Raw genomic sequence first — 16972 nt, forward strand, 5'->3', positions numbered from 1 at the left:
TAGAAGCAGAGCCCGAGCATGTGCGGGCGCTTAAGTGCAAAAAGAAAAGTGAAAAGTTTCTTTTCTTTTCACACCGGCTAATTTGAGGGTCTTTTATTGCTGGAAAAGCCCCGCTCCGGACAAGCCGAGGGAGAGAATACGCGCCGCACACAAGAGAAAGAGCGAATCCCGCGCACGATCGATCGGCAGAAAACGGAGGATGAAAAGAAACTAAAAAAGGAGGTGGTGACGAGTCCGCAAAGCATACACATATCGGGTAGGCCGTCGGACAGCGGCGAAGAAGCGGAAGAAGTGAAGAGAACAAAAACAAAAGCGAGTAAGCGCTGCAAGCAAAAAAGCGTGCCGATGCGGGGCTTAAAAGAAAGAATGAGAAAGGGAGACCGATAGCGAAAAATGCCGAAGCGGTTGGCAGTGATGCAAAGGCAGGAGCGAGAAGGCCATGTCTCACCGTGCCAGAGCGAGACGGAAGTGTCTTTCCCATGCCAGCAGCTGCTTCTGCTGAGAGTGGAGAGTGGAGTGGTGAAACAATCCAACAAAGTGACGAAGACGACGACGACGGCTGCGACTTCGTAGGTGCTAAGGGCATAAGCGCGCGCCGAGAGAGCAGTAGATGCAAGCCAGACATGAGAAAGGTGCTGCTGCTGCCCGAAGGATATCGTCGGTCTAGTAGCGCAGAACGTCAGCATAACAGTTTTCGTGCGCGATCGTGATTGATGTTCGTTCGACTCGGCGGCCCCCATTGATTTGCCGTGTTTTGTGGAAAGTGTTACTTTAGAGCCGTCGCATATTTTGGTTTTGGATGGTGTGGGGGTTTACGGTTTATGTGAGATCGACCTCAAAACTTGGGAAGGATTTAGAGGATTGTACACCCTGGATCCTGGAGTGTGGATTCAGTTTGAGAATTCCGGCGCCGTTGGTGATCGATCTCGAGAGGACCGTGTGTACCGGCGGTGTCCTTGAAGGATAGTGATGATCAAGTTAGTGAACGGAGGAAAATGATCGATCCAGTGATAGCCGCGTCTGACAGTGTTAGGAAATAGGGTGAGGATTCTTGCCGAAAACGAAAGTTGGTGATCGAAAGAGTTGACAGAGGTGATTAGAGCTTGTTAGGTTTGAAGTGATAACGAAGTAACCGGAAGATATAAGTAACGCTGAAACGGAAGAGGAAGGACGATGGAACTGGTGTCGATAGTGTTGGTTTGCCTGATGGCGGTCAGTGCGAACGGTGAGGTGGAGAGCAAAAGCAAACCCGGACGAGGACGGGGGTCCATGTGGTGGTAAGTAGAGTTAACTTAATTTTAGCAGCAATTTCAATAAAATTCATTACCATAGTTGAGGCAGATGTCCTATATCGGCCTATATATGTTTGACAGTAGTACAGGAATTGATTTGAGTTTGGATGTTCAGACTGAAAACTTTGAATCACAGTTATCGTTCAAAATTGTTGCTTCGTGTGTAGAAAAGATGGAATGATGAAGTTTGTATGGTCAGTTGGAAGGATGTGAAACCGTTACTAAGTTAGAAGCATTGATTCAAAACTGTGGAGCAGCGGGAGAAGTGTTATCATCCATAATATGAGTCCGTTTGATTCATCATAAAGGTCCTTCTTTCTAACAAATCCGCATCTGTGAGATGGACAACTTTTGAATACAACTCCGTCGGAAAACAAGCGCCAAATATTTTTGTGTAGTGGTTGAAGGTTCACATTGAAAATCTTTGCAAATTATGCTACTGCCACTTAATTTATTGTGCAAAATTGTTCGAAATAGTATGAAGGTTAAGTAATTTACCATTTTTTTTATTTTGATTATTATCATTGTTTAAAACATCATTCACTTTTCATTACTAGATGTACTATCATCTTCATGCATGGGCGTAGCCAAGATTTCCATCAGAGGCGACCTCATAAGGTCATTCATGAATTTCACGCAAAACGATTATTAAATACGGCCTCCGCACTCTGTTTTGCATGAATCGTTAGTATATGTACTTCTTCAGGCATCTTGCAAGTATGCCTCTATTGAATCCGACAGAAAATCGCCCTGTAAAATGTAGAATAAATGCTGTAGAGATTTTTGTAGGATTTGTTTTGAATTTCTTCTCCAAGAAATTATAATGCTTAAAGGAGTTCTTCCAGAAACACCTCAATGTACTCTAATATTTGATGTTTTATGATTTGATTGATGATTTGTTGAGCTTGGTACTAACATTCATTGCAGAAATTCCTCCATAAACTACTCCACTTTTTCTCCCTGGTTTCTACTATGTTTTGTTATAAGAGTTCAACAAGTGTTACATTAACTTTCTAGACGGATGCCTTCGAATGTTTCCTATTGAATTCCTTCAGGAATAACACCAGAAATGCTTCTAACGTTTGGTTTAAGGATACAATCAGGAATAAATTTCACATATTTTCTAGTAATTCTTGAAAATTTTGTACTGACTTTTTCTTGGGATATTTCGTTATACATCACTCCTGATAATTTCTCCGGAATATTTTACTCCTCATAAAATTTCTGGAAAAAAATCCTGAATTCCATTCAGATATTTTCAGATAAATTTTCTAAAGAATACTCCGAAAATTCAAAACATTGAAGAATTCCTTCTTGATTTTCTTTAGGAAACCCACTAGATTTCTTTAAGGAAATTTCCTTCAGGAAATGTTTTTGAAAATTAAGAGTTTTTTCTAATATTTCTTGAAAAAGCATATTTAATATTTCTTTTGAACTATGCAGATGGTTTCTTAGGTGTTCTTAGAGAAATGACAGTAAAATCTGAAGTAATTATTAGACGATATTATCTTAATTATTCTGAAATAGTGGTCCCGGTAAACTTCATCTTGACATCAAGAAGGCTGTTAAAAAACGTTATAAAATATGACAGATTAGTTTCTTCCGTTTTTTTTTTTCGACCTTTCCGGAAACTTAACCAAGCTTTTTTATTACATGAATACGTCGGATCCCATTACAAACGGAACGGTAAATCCGGTCCCGGTAAACTTCATCTTGACATCAAGAAGGCTGTTAAAAAACGTTATAAAATATGAAATACATATTTACAAGAATTACTTTTAAAATTTGAAAAATTTCATGATTCCTGAGAAACATGATTGAACTTTTTCTATGGAAAATCACAAGATTAATTCCAAGTGATGAAAAAATACCTCATGGTATCTTCTGCAGGAATCGCCATAGGATTGTTATCTGGAGTAACTCATAGAATTATGCAAATATACAGGGAAAACTCGTATACAAATTCCAATAAACGGAGATGTTCTGCTACTTTGTTGCAAGAAGCTCAAAAATGGTTCTGAAGAAAGATAAGGTAGTACAGATAACTCTCCCTTACTCGATATTTCGTATCTCGATATCGAGTTATTGGAACCATAGTAAAAGTTGGTTTTCATGGCTAACTCGATGGTCCCTTGGATGGCAGTTGCATTGGTTTTGTGTTCTGTAACTTGATATCTCCCTAACTCGATGATATCTTCAATATCGAGTAAGGGAGAGTTGACTGTATCTAAGAACTATTTATGGCAAATTCCTTTGAAGAATCCCTGGTGCAATTTCTTAAGCAATCCTTGCCTAAGACAATGCTTGGATATGTAGCTAACAAAAATCCTTGGAAACTGCCTACCATAATTCCTGTAGAAATCATTCAATCTTAACAGTTCAGAATCATAAAGAGTTATGTATAGTCTAAATTCTTCAAAAAATCATGAACAAAAATAAGAGAAATTTATGCAAGAATCTCTAGACGAGTTTTTCAAGGAGCTCTTAGAGATACGATAAACATTTATTATTTTTGATCAGTCTAGAGTTGATTTCATTTAGGATTTCAACGAAAAATTATATATGTAAGAAGAAAACCATAAAGCAATTTTTTTTGCATTTAAACTGTGCATTAGGTGCTTCAAAAAACTGTACAAACATTTGGAATCGGCCAAGCTTCCATGAAGTTTTCTTTAAGGTCAAGCAGATATGATTTTTACAGTAAAATGAGGAAACATTTTGGACTTTACTAAGACTAGTTTTCTTTTTAGACAAATTTGATGTTCTTCAAACTTTCCATAAAAGGCTTATTTTTAAAAAGTTCGCAAAACCAAAAATTCGTTTGCTCTACTGAATTCAAATCACGTTAAAAGAGAAACCTCAAAATCTGTGCCAAAAATATCAACATTTAGCGGTGGCGCAAGGGTCTTGAAGGTGAATTTTCAGGTTATAATAAATGACCTTCAATGAATTATACATATCTTTATTTTTCAACCGATTTGAAAACTTTCAGCATCAATATCTTTAAACTTCAATTTATGAAAACTTTGTGGATCATCAAACTTGTCTAAAATCAAAACAAGTTTAATAGTAATTTACTCCAAAGTTTTCCTCATTTTAACTAAAAATTTCAACTGTGTTTGACCATAACTTCATGATTACTCAACCGATTCAAAATATTTTCACATGATTTTAAAGCTGATTCAATTGTTTTCAAACCTTTCATACATCAAATTTCACAAAAAATGTCTATCCAAAGTTATTCAGCAAAAACTGTACAAAAACATGATTTTTTTTAACGAAAAATGCCTTTTTTCACATTTTTGCCAGTTAAATATTATCTATAACGCTAAAACTGGTTTTTCTTACATGTTAAACATTTGAGAAGGACTTTGCAACAATTTAAAATAAAATTGAAACAAACATATGTTTGCATACGTTAACAATTATATGTACTATTCATCTCATAATAAAGGTAAGATGCTTTATAAATTTAAGTTTTATAGAAAAAAAAAATGCAATTCCCGACAATAAAAACTTAAGTAATCCAAAGAAATGTTATTTTTTCATTAAAAAAATCATGTTTTTGGGTAGTTTTTGTGAAATAACTCAGTCAAAACCATTTTTAAGAAAAATGTATTGTATGAACAGTTGAAAAACAACTAAATTTGCTTCAAAAAATGTATAAAGATTTTCGGAATTGATTGAGTATTTATGAATCGTGATTTCGTTGAAATTTCATCGACCATAATGAAATTTCATTTCAAAGCACATTTTGATATTGCAAAGCCCCTTACTCTAACAATAAAAAGTGTTAAAGTTTCGAGAGAATCGTCGGTACAAAATTTCTTGTGCAATTATGCTATTATGTTACGTCTTTTTTTTTAATTTCTCTATTAGTATCATTCCAAACATTACATTCATTTCTTATATCTAGGTGTTCTGTGTTATTAGACAACACTATCATCCTAATTTGGTAAAACAAATTTAAGATTTTATTAACATTTTGTTAACAACATATTACATTTCATTTGCCGTAGCAGTTCAGATTTTTTACAGGTGAGTTGATTTCACCTGCTTATAAGAGAAAAAAACGCTTTGAATATACTTAACCTAACTTAACCTAAACATATAACGCATTAATCGTGGCAATAGAAGATTGTAACGATTTTTGCCTGAAATTATTAATTATTTTATTTGACATTTGTTCCAATGTTTCAACATTGGATATTCTATGTAACTCAACTAACTCATGTACCAGGGAGGAAGTCTCGGAATCATTTTCAAAATTTTATTTTGAATTCTCTGCAGAGCTTTCTTCCTGTTATTACAACAGCTAGACCATATTGGTTTAGCATACAACACGGCTGGCTTGAAAATTTGTTTGAATATCAAAAGCTTGTTCTTAAGACAAAGTTTTGATTTTCTAATAATAAGGGGATAGAGACATTTTACATATTTATTACATTTGGCTTGAATGCCCTCAATGTGATTTTTGAAAGTTAAATTCTTATCTAGCATGAGCCCTAGATACTTAACTTCATATGACCAATTTATTGGAACCCCTCTCGTCGTGACAACATGTCTACTTGAAGGTTCAAATAAAGAGCTTTTGGTTTATGTGGGAATATTATTAGTTGAGTTTTGGAAGCATTAGGATAAATCTACCATTTTTGCAAGTATGAAAAATATATCCAAACTTTTTTGCAATCGACTACAGATGACACGCAGACTTCGTCCTTTGGCGGAGAGGCCTGTGTCATCCGCAAACAAGGATATTTGACATCCCTGAGGTAACTCAGGTAAGTCAGATGTGAAAATATTGTATAATATTGGTCCCAAAATGCTACCTTGAGGAACACCAGCTCTTACAGGAAGTCTTTCAGATCTGGAGTTCTGATAATTAACCTGAAGTGTACGATTTGACAGATAACTTTGAATTATTCTAACAATGTATGTTGGAAAATTAAAGTTTTTTAATTTTACAATCAAACCTTCATGCCAAACACTGCCGAATGCTTTTTCTATGTCTAGAAGAGCAAGACCAGTAGAATAGCCTTCAGATTTGTTGGATATGTTACGTCGTTTGTGCTTTGTAACCTTTCAGCGTTGTAATCGGAGTTGGGAAAAGTCATGAGATTCACACTACAGTCAAATAACAGTTAGCAAAGGCAGTAAAACTCACGCTTATAGCTGCTGTAGGAAAAGGCCCCTTGCTTAAACAATAAAATTTGTAAAAGTTTCGAAAGAATTGTCTCTACAAAATTTCTTATGTAATGATGCTTTTGTGATGCATCCTTATCAGCTTTGTTGTCGAAGTAGAGAAATATCATGAGAATCACGCTACAGTTGTCAGCCTAAGGCAAATCACAGTCAACGAAGGCAGTGACATCCATTTTTACAATATGCTCAAAGCGTGATTAAGAAAATTTTTGAGTACTTTGATTAAAGCAGTTTGATTACCATAACCCCGATCAAATCAGCAATCAAATCCGCCTCGAATTCTCACAGCATTGTTGTCTACGTTAGCGATCTCGAAAATCTCCGGACGTGCGCCAGCCAATATCCCAAAATGCATTCGCAGAAATTCTCACGAAGCGTTCGTCCGTCCGTCCGACGAGAAACTTCCAATGACTGCATCTCGCATCGCTCCGGACCATCTGCACCTTATTAGTATTTTCGGATCGTTCGCGATCTTGCTCTGTTTAATGTCCCGTTTTAAGACTCTTCCTGGACGGCCACAGGTAGAATATGTGACAACAGACAGATCAACGCAAACACTGTAGATACTGCTGCTGCTGACGAACTTCTGCTTACCGATCGTCACGTCCACGGCTGGAAAATGACTACGAGAGCAGAAAATGATGATTTACAATGCACAGCAATGTTGTTTATGATAATTATTATTACTGCCATTGGTCGTTTTTTGTTCGCGTTCCCCCACTCGGTACAATACCGGCTATTATCCGGGGACAACTGGTCCGATGCGTTCCGGACTCCCCCGACTCCGCCGGCGTTGACAATTCTCTGCCCATCTTGGGACAGAAAGACAAACTAATTTATTTTGTAACAAGAGGTTATTATGTAAGGGCGAACTTTTTGTGTCCCCGTGGCCGGAATAGCCTTCGTGAGCGAATCCTTGAACCCACCACTTCCACCACCACGAGCAGAGGATGATTGACATCCCAAGGGAATTCGCGTCGCGTCGAAGGAGCGATAAAAACCGAAAACATTTCCCATTCCAGGCCGGCACCATCGCCGTTGACGACGAGTGCGTGTGTGGTTGACGAGTTCTTCGGGAAGTTTGCCGAATTACGATGATGAGTTTTTGTGGTCCGAGTGTGAAGAGATGCCCATTGGAAGTGGATTGGAAGTTCGAATCAAATTTGGACAAGTGTTTGTATGAGAAATTCTCTCTGACGTATTTCAGTATTTGACGTTGATTGAGAAATATCCTCAACGATTGAAATTCTGCCGTTGGAATTGCTTTGTGAATTATTCCTTGAGCAATGTTTTGCATTGAAGTCAACAAAGACAGAACATTTTGACTTATCGTGAGTCAATTTTCGCAAGTCAGTTTGGAGCAAATTAACTTGCTGTCCAGAGCATTGAAAAAGCGAATAGGCAGCTATAAAGTATATTAACCAAGCTATAATTCAACAGAAACACTCAAGGTTCAAAAAATTTGGTTTCCTAATACGAAAAAAGTTGATGTTTTGTACGAAAATGAATGATGATTGCAACTCCGCCATCCAGTCGATCATTACGATAAACAAAAAAGTTTGAATCCCTTTATAATACATAATCAAAAACAAATTCATACAAATAATTTCTTCCGATTCGGGACATCATACTGCGTATAAATCATCAATTCTCAAGCGATGACAACCGAGCGCGCAGCAGTCCCCCGAAAAATCGCGACAAACCGAGAAAATGAAATTGTTAAATTCCTTCAAATTAAAATTTACACATGTTTTGCACGCTGACTTCGCTGATCTCCGCCGTCGTATCTCTTCTTGAGTTTGAGTCTTCAGTTTGAGCCGTGATCGCAACATCTCACTAACGGCTGCCCCAGCAGCGAAACGTTCCGTTTTTCGTCATGCGACGAAAATTGAAATCGAAATGTGCGTGAAGATGAGATGGACCCGGGATTGGAGGGAAACGGTTTTACGTGACCAGCAGATTATGTGCGGTTCATGGAAGAATTTACGCAGTGTTCCGGTGGGTTTTTTCGTTGTAGTTGTGGGATTTAAGAGATTGCATCATGATGTCCAGAACAGTTAGACGCGAGATAATCATATCGGTACATTTATGAATCATAAATTGTGAATTTTGATGAAGGCTTTTCCACCACTTCCGAATGCATGCAAATGCCCTGCCAATCTCAACATCTAGCTAATCATACTGCAACATCTCGTTAGTAAAGCCATAAATTTGCTCGTAATTAATAACAATCAAATAGAACGACAGCGACAACGATTAAGACACCCGTTCCATTACAACCCCACTGAAAAAAAAAAACTTGTAGCACAGTTTACTTACTGCACCGTCGACCTACCTATCGATCGCCAACTGCTAAGACGAACCGATTTCCAATCGATCCAACCGATCAACTGCTGCAATTGCAGTACGGTAATTATATTCGTTCCATAACCTACTGTCCGGCTCGAGTTTTTCGCTCGTCAGTCAGTCTACCGACACACACGGCTGCTAGTACACAACTTGACGCCACACAGTGGCCCATAGCTAATTAACAGCAAACAAAAAAAGTTGGCAAATTTTTTTGCCGATGTTTTTTTTGCTTTCAATAATGTTGAATAATACCCCAATGTTTGTTCGATTGGTGTAAACTTCGATTTTTATCGTCATCAGAACTGTTGATGTCAACTAAAACAAGAAAATTTGAATTTTCCAAATTTTTTGATTGTTACTTCAAAACCGCTGTTCCTGTATTAAATGTCAATAAAATTTAGCCCAATCGGTCTCATTGGTAACAATAGATTTTATTCTTTGTTTTGAAGATGTTGCGAATCGTATTAGATAAATTTCCCTTTTGAATATGACAATAAGTACAAAATAGAGAACCCCTCCAAAATTTTTGAAGTTTTCTGAGTTTTTGCAAGTTGCCACACAGGACACACTTCAGGACGGTCAACAAACCTCGTTGATTTACGAATGTAGTATAGTATTTAGACTTTTGGCCTACATTTGTATGGAGCGCAACCACCGTACCCCGCTTGGTTACGCGAAACGATTTGCAATAAAACTAAATTAATTTATCAAACGGCTAGACCCACTCGTGTGATGCTCTCTCTCTCCGTCTCATATTCGTTTCACCGCGCTTGTCTGTTACTATTAATCAAATCGGTAATCATTTTCCTGTTCCTGATCAGCATCTACGTTCTGGCTTCCCACTCCCACTCGTCTCGAATCCTTCTTAACCCTCCTCCCGGCAAACGGACGCGAAAAATTATGGCCTGTCGAATGAGAAATGACACAACAGTGTTAATTTGTCATTTATTACGCCATTAACAAATGCCCGATCTGTCTGAATGCTCGGTCGTCCATCTCGGGATCGGGTTCGTCGCTTGCTGGGAGTCCACACCCAAGTCTTTTGTCTGTTAGACCGCTTCCAGTCAAATTAATTTAATTAGACACATTGCGGCCGCGACGAAAACATCTTCCCCCCAAAAAAAAGTGCAATAAATTCCTTCCGCCCAAAAGGACAACGATTTTGGGTGCATTTCGGTGACCGGGGACATAAATTGTTGCGCGTCGTTAACAAGCAGTGTTGGTTGGCTTGCGTACGCCTCCGGCTCGGATTCCCATGTTAAAAGTTGACAAGCAAATTAATTGCATTTCACACCTGTGATAGATGCCGGCTGCTGGATGATGACGACGACGAAGCGGTGCAACAGCCAATCAAGCGAGTGATTATCTTGCCGAGGACAAGAGGACTGAAGGTGACCCGATTTTTTTCTAGATGGAGGTTGGGGAAGATCAGGTTAGATGGATGTTCGTGGTTGGATGGTTATTTATCAGTTGTTCAATGGTTTTCTAACTCTGAATTTGATGATCTTTGCAATTTTTAATAATCCGAATATCAAGACAACATATATACCTCACGCTATGTCTAAACCAACAGACTATGCAAATCGAGTGTACCTTGGATTTTTTTCTGCTAGAGTTCAGAAATTGGGTTATATTTTCATAATCGGAGGGTTTTAAAATATTCCATCGGTGATATTTTGATATTTGTTCACTTTTTAGCTATTTTTCCATATACAGACTATGAAAATCAATAAAAATCACGTTTTCCTACACATTTCAGCCCATACAAAATGTATGAGAAAAATTTCACCGATAGATTATTTTGTAACCTTCCGATTATGAAATTATAGACCAAATACTGATAGATAGCGGGAAAAAATCCGAGGTCCATTCGATTTGCATAATCTGCTGGTTTAGACATAGCGTGTACCTCACAGTTGTACCGTTTCGATTCATATTACGGACAGCTTCAAATTCCGGACACTCTACTTTGTATGGGAAACATTTCACGCGAAATGTTTCAATTTTTGCTGTTCAAAAGTTCTCAATTTCAAGGCTTGTTTTAGTAAACTTTTTCCATAAATATCTTTGAAAATTTATAACGCCCAACTACCTTAGATGTCTCTTTGGTGGTTTAACGATTTCGATTGATGATTTGACTGTTCCATTAATGATTATCATGAGCTGTCCGGAATTAGATTCAAAGTGTCCGGAATATGTGGCAAAAATGAGGAAGCGTCCGAAATAAGAATCATGAAAAGGCCACACATTTTGATTTATTTAAAATTATTGAAGTTGCGGAAGCGAATTCTTCACCCACCGTTCGAAAGTAAAGGGCTTCCGACGCTCGATAGCGCTAAGAAATCATACAGAATGATTTATTTTTATGCTCTATGCTGGGTTATATTTCCCTGAGTCCTTAAGTGTCCGTAATATGAATCAAAACGGTATAGAATGGATAAATTTTACCGAAATTTAAGTTAGCTATACGCCTTCTTAGTGAGATTCTGGATTCGATTCCCGGTCGGTGATCTCTTCGTAAAGAAAAATTTCTTGACTTCCCTGGGCATGAAGTATCATCGTAGTTGCCACAAGATGTACGAAGGCGAAAATGGCAAAGAAAGCTCTCAGTTAATAACTGGAGAAGTGCTCATTGAACATTAAACAAAGAGGCTTTCTCCCAGTGAAGACGTAATGCCAAGAAAGAAAAAAGATATGTAGATTAAACTAGAGATTTCCCAAACAAAAACTTCCTTTTTAATAAAACAATCTGGCTGCTATAATGGCCTATATGGAAATGTGAAAAAGTGTCTTCTGAATTTTATCAAATTTTGAATTTCATAGGATATTAAAAGCTTCGAAATTCGACATGCAACAATTCTGTTTTCATGACGTTTCATCACAATTAAATCTGAAATGTTTCTTTGGACATGTGGATTTGAGTTTAAATAAAAAATAACGCATGACTAGGTTACTAGAATTTATATCGGATTATTTAAGGTTCTCTCAAATTTCGGGATGAAAACTTAGTGATCGCAATGCACAGTAAAGATTCTTATGAACCGTTTTGGTTCATATTATGGACGCTTGTAAAGTATAACTCAACGTAGATCATATGAAATATATCTTTATAATTCATCAGCATTATCAAGCTTCGGAATTTTGGATAAAGATTACACTTCCGAAACTTTAATAATTTAAAATAAATAGAAATGTGTGGTGTTTTCTAAGAATCATGAAAACGAACGCTTCTTCAATTTTGCCTTATTTTCTGAACACTGATTCAAACGATTCATAAGAATAATAATTAGAAAACTCAAATCACTCATAACGCTATTAAAGAATCGTCAAGTGCAGTTGTATATTCTGAATTGTCATAAATATCTAAAAAAAATATATATTAATACAAGCCTTCAAAATAAGAATTTCCGACAGGCAAAATTTTGTAAAATAGTGTGTGAAATGTTCCCCAGAGTAGAGTGTCCGGGATTTAAATCAAAACAGTTTTTTCGATTGCATCATTTTATCTCATGATCCGGGAAGCAACTTTCTTCCAATGCTTGAAAATTGGTCGCGAAAAATTTGCGCGAGATTTGTGTTGCTTGTCTCGCAGAACTAAGTTTTCCATGCTCTATTTTTGCTGGATTTTCGAACATTTTTACAAAGTTTTTCTCCCAAGTTGTGTGAAATTAAAATTACGAAATACTCGGTTGATGTTTTGAAACGATTTCTGAAGAATTTTGACAGGAACCCCTCGCTAAATCTGCTTAGAATCCATACAAAAGGCCAAAAGACAGAACGACGAAGATCGTAAAACAAAACGTTTAAATGAGCTCGATAGACAAAGATTCAAAATGACAGACGGTCGAAGAGTTGAAATGGAAGAATTAAATGTTTGGACATTATTTATAAACAGGGAAAATTTCACACCGAACATCATTTTGGACCTTTTGTTTTTTAGATCTTGCAATGTCCTTTCAATGTTTTGTCTTTCTATTTTTTGGACCGATTTATTGGTACTCAATAAAACTCTTCAGAAATTTAAATATCACTCGGAATGTGCTAAGGATCTCGTTATAAGTTAAGGATTTTTCCTCGATTTTTTCCACGTGCCACACGGGTTGTGCTGCTTTTCCCCGAATGTCATTTCCCCGAACGCTGATTCCCCGAATACCCCGTTTCTCTCGAACAGCCCATTTCCCCGAAATTCCCCGGCTATTCGTGAATGAACCGATCATCTGATATGCACCCTTTTTCATTTCACTGGCGGTTCTTTCGAGTTACACCGTTCTTGGCATCCATAGCAGTTTGCGTTTAGTGGAGAGCAAAATATCTCCTTCTTTCAATTGCCTATCGTTCTGTCTGATTCATCACCCTACCACTGGAAAGAATTGTACCTTTTTCAACTGCATCAATATCTGGGGAACGGGTCACTCGGGGAAAAGGATCATTCGAGGATTTGACGTTCGGGGAAGGGACATTCAGGGAAACATTCAGGGAAAAGTCTCGATTGTGAATAGATTTAAAAATCATTAAAAAATTAAAGCATATGATCTGAGACACTTGAACAAAAATTAGAACATTACTTATTACAGTTAACTATCCCTAACTCGATATTGAAGGGACGATCGAGTAAGGGAGGTATCGAGATACAGAACACATGTTTTTCAATTTTTGAAGTTTTCAATTTTTTCAACATTTAAAATGGTCAATGAAATGTGAAAATTTTTAACACATTTATCAACCCGACACTTTTTGAATAGTATTTAAAAAAAATAAATTTTTGCTGCCCTAAAATGACCTGTTAACCTCTATTTTACTTTGAGTATAATCATAAAAATCAAATATATGAAATTTATTAACATTTGGGGGATATTTGGAAATGTTCATGGAAATATCGAGTTAGAGAGGTAAACTTGCCTAGCAAACTGAAACAGATCGCATCGAGTAAAGGAACATCGAGTATCGACATACAAAGGGATCAAAGTATGCTACGCGTTCCATCGAGTTGGGGTAAATTCGACATACAGAATATTGAGTAAGGGAAACTTGACCTGGATCTAAAAATGGGCAAAACGGCTCATTTGAGTGAACGGATCCGATCCGAATCACTCAATTTAGTAAACCTGATCTTAGTGAACGGTTCAGTGGCTCAATGGCTTGCAAAGAAAGAACGAACGGAAAAAAGCGGTTCACTCCCTTTTACGCGACATGCGTCGTATCTTTCGCTCTCTCATTCTTCCCCAGAATCTAACGATGTACTTGGCCGATTTCTCCTACCCGAATCAAAAAGAAGAAGCAAAATGTGCTCTGCCATTTTAGTGAGCATTGTTTCTTTATCTTCCATCTGTCTGGATGAAAGTAGGCGGGGAAAATTTATCTGTCTATGCTGAGAGCGCTGCGAGCACGGAGCAGCAGAAAAATTTGCGTGGCATGGCGCGCAAAGCAAGGCACGTAACAAGCGTTATAACAAAGCCAAGAAACGAACGAAGGAGATTCGTCCTTTTTTCGAGTCCCTTTTCGTCTGATCCATGCTGATCAAATGAACCGACTGGCGCCAAAAAAAGAGCCACGGATCACTTGTTCTTTTAAGTGATCCGCATCTTTTGAGCGATTTCAATTCTTTTTGTCCATTTCTACCTGGATCACATGAAAATGAAGTTAATCAGTCATAAATGCCTTATATATGTAGCAAATGCGATCCGAATCGCTAAAAAGAATTAAATCAAACTTGTATATGAAGTAAATCAGACATGAATCACCTGTGAATGAAGTGAATCAGACCTGACTTACTTAAAGATGAAGTGATTAATCAATGAATGCATCAAATATGAAATAAATTAACCCTTGAACTCTTGAAAATGAAGTATATCGTACCTGAAACACTTGAATATAAAGTCAACCTGACATGAATCACTTGAAAATAAAAGCCCTGAATAACTAAAAAATTAAAACTTGGATATGGATCGAACCATCTCTGAATCACTTGAACATGGAGTGAATTTAACATGATTCTTATATAAATGGAGAGAATAAATGACTAAAGGTCGAAAATACAAAAGGTCGAAAAAAAAATAATGGACATAAGGTTGAAATTTGTTTTCAAAGCAAGAACAAATTTCTTTCAAGCAAACAGTTTTCGACCTTTTGTCCTTTGAACTTTCTTTAAACCTGACCTTAATAAGGTCCACTTCCAAACGCCACAGGCTTTCTGAACAACATTCTGGACATTATATCTTTTCGAAATCATGAAACATAACTCCAAAACTGGACTTCAATATCTCGATAACAAGTTGAAGAACCAGAGTAAAAATTGGTTTCCATACCAACGTTGGACCGCATTTTAGTGAGCGGATCCGATCCGAATCACTCAATTTTTTCAGTAAACCGGATCTTTTAAACGGTTCAGTTGCTCAGTGGCTCGCATAGAATGAGCGTACGGTAAAAAGAGCGATTCACTGTCTATTGCGCGACATGCGTCGTATCTTCCGTTTTTTTCGCTCTCTCATACTTCGCACATTGAGTGAGCACTTATTCTCTCTATCTATCATCTGCCTGGATGCAAGTGGGTCGGGTAAATTTATCTGTCTATGCTGGAGACCGCTGAGAGTACGGAGTAGCAGAAAACTATACTTGCATGTGTGGCGTGGCGCGCAAAACAGGGCACGTGACAAGCGTTATAAAAAAAACTGACAAACGAGCGTAGATAGATATGGGAAATATATCGATTCGTTTTTTTTTTGGGTTACTTTTTGTCCGTGCCTATTCTTTTTGCTCATCTCTAATACTGATGATGTGTTTAGTAACGGAATGATACCTTTAATTTCAAGTTCAAAATGTACATGTTCACTAGCACCAACCACCGGGTGAATTACGAACTAAACTGTTTGCCTTCCGGATTCCTTTGGCTGTCCGAACAACTTTTTCGAATACTCGAACTTACTATTTCATCCGAATCACAATGTAAAACTATCCTAAAATTCTCAATTTCACATGTTCACTAAGTATCAGTAGCGCCACCTGATGGCAAAATTATAAATCAAACTATCTGCTTTTCGAATGCTCTTGACTTTCTGAACAACTTTACCGTAGACTAGATCTTTCTAAGGAGACTAACGGCTTCGGCACCATTCGACTATTATCGGCAACCAAATTTCAAACGCCAAATACACAGTATTTTTCTATCAAAACACACAAATGAAAACATTCAGATGATTCCTTGTTCTGTCAGCTTCCCGCTGATGAGATTTCCGACACGGAACAAACAATTTCGCCAGATATGTCATCAATTCAAATGAAAACGCCTCAAAATGTTACTGATTTGGAGCTGCCAAACTGATTCGCCTGCAGCCTTTATGGGAAAGCTGCCGATGAGAATGAGGCTGCCGACAATAATCACACTGAAAAGAGATGTTCGCAGCGTTGTGAAAACGTTTCCAACAAGATTTTAACAAGTCTGTCGGTGTGAATCGATTTAAATCTGAACATACAAACACGTAATTTGACTGCTGATTTTCGAGAAAATAACAGAAGAAGCGCGGTACCGGCTTAGACTGCCGAGAATACGTAAGTTCCCCTATCTAAAGTGGATCACAAGATAGAACTAGTTCAGAATGCTCAATTTTACATGCTCACTAGCATCACCTAGCGGGTAAACTTCAAACCAAACTATTTGTATTTTGGATGTCTTTGATATCCTAAACAACTTTGTTGAGGACTCGAACTTTCTATATTACACGGAAAAAAATTCTTTAGTAAAAATTGCTATTTTTAGCTGACTACGCCCATTCTTGAAACTACCATGCAATTTCAGACCAATTTACTATGTTTACGGTACATTCCACCACATTACTGGTATATTTGACAGAAATAACTTACAACAATCTGATTTCGACTACAGACATGGTAAAATCCAGCGCATTTCTGGTCTGCTGAAAATTGCCGGTGGTTGCGCTCAAGTTAACCCCCTAAAATGGTTGTTTTTACCGCACAAATTTTTTGCTTGTATCATGAGATAGATGCTAATTTTTTTAATGTTCACTAGCGCCACCTAGCGGCAGAATTTATAATCAAATTGTTTACATTCCGGATGTCTTTGTCTTTCTGAATAACTTTGCCGAATATTCGAACTTTCTAATTCATTTTTCTAG

At 37.3% G+C, this 16972-nt stretch overlaps 1 protein-coding gene across 1 annotated transcript in view; it reads left to right on the top strand.

The window, feature by feature from the left end:
- The first annotated feature begins 527 nt into the window (after positions 1-527).
- LOC5573815 (protein Wnt-1) overlaps positions 528-16972 on the top strand; it is a 57621-nt gene continuing 41176 nt past the window's right edge. Inside the window, exon 1 of the mRNA XM_021847307.1 lies at positions 528-1277. Coding sequence (XP_021702999.1) covers positions 1174-1277 — 104 coding nt within the window. The 5' untranslated portion in view covers positions 528-1173. The remainder of the gene's footprint in view (positions 1278-16972) is intronic.

Source organism: Aedes aegypti, chromosome 2 (assembly GCF_002204515.2).
Source record: "Aedes aegypti strain LVP_AGWG chromosome 2, AaegL5.0 Primary Assembly, whole genome shotgun sequence".
Classification (NCBI taxonomy): Eukaryota; Metazoa; Arthropoda; class Insecta; order Diptera; family Culicidae; genus Aedes; species Aedes aegypti.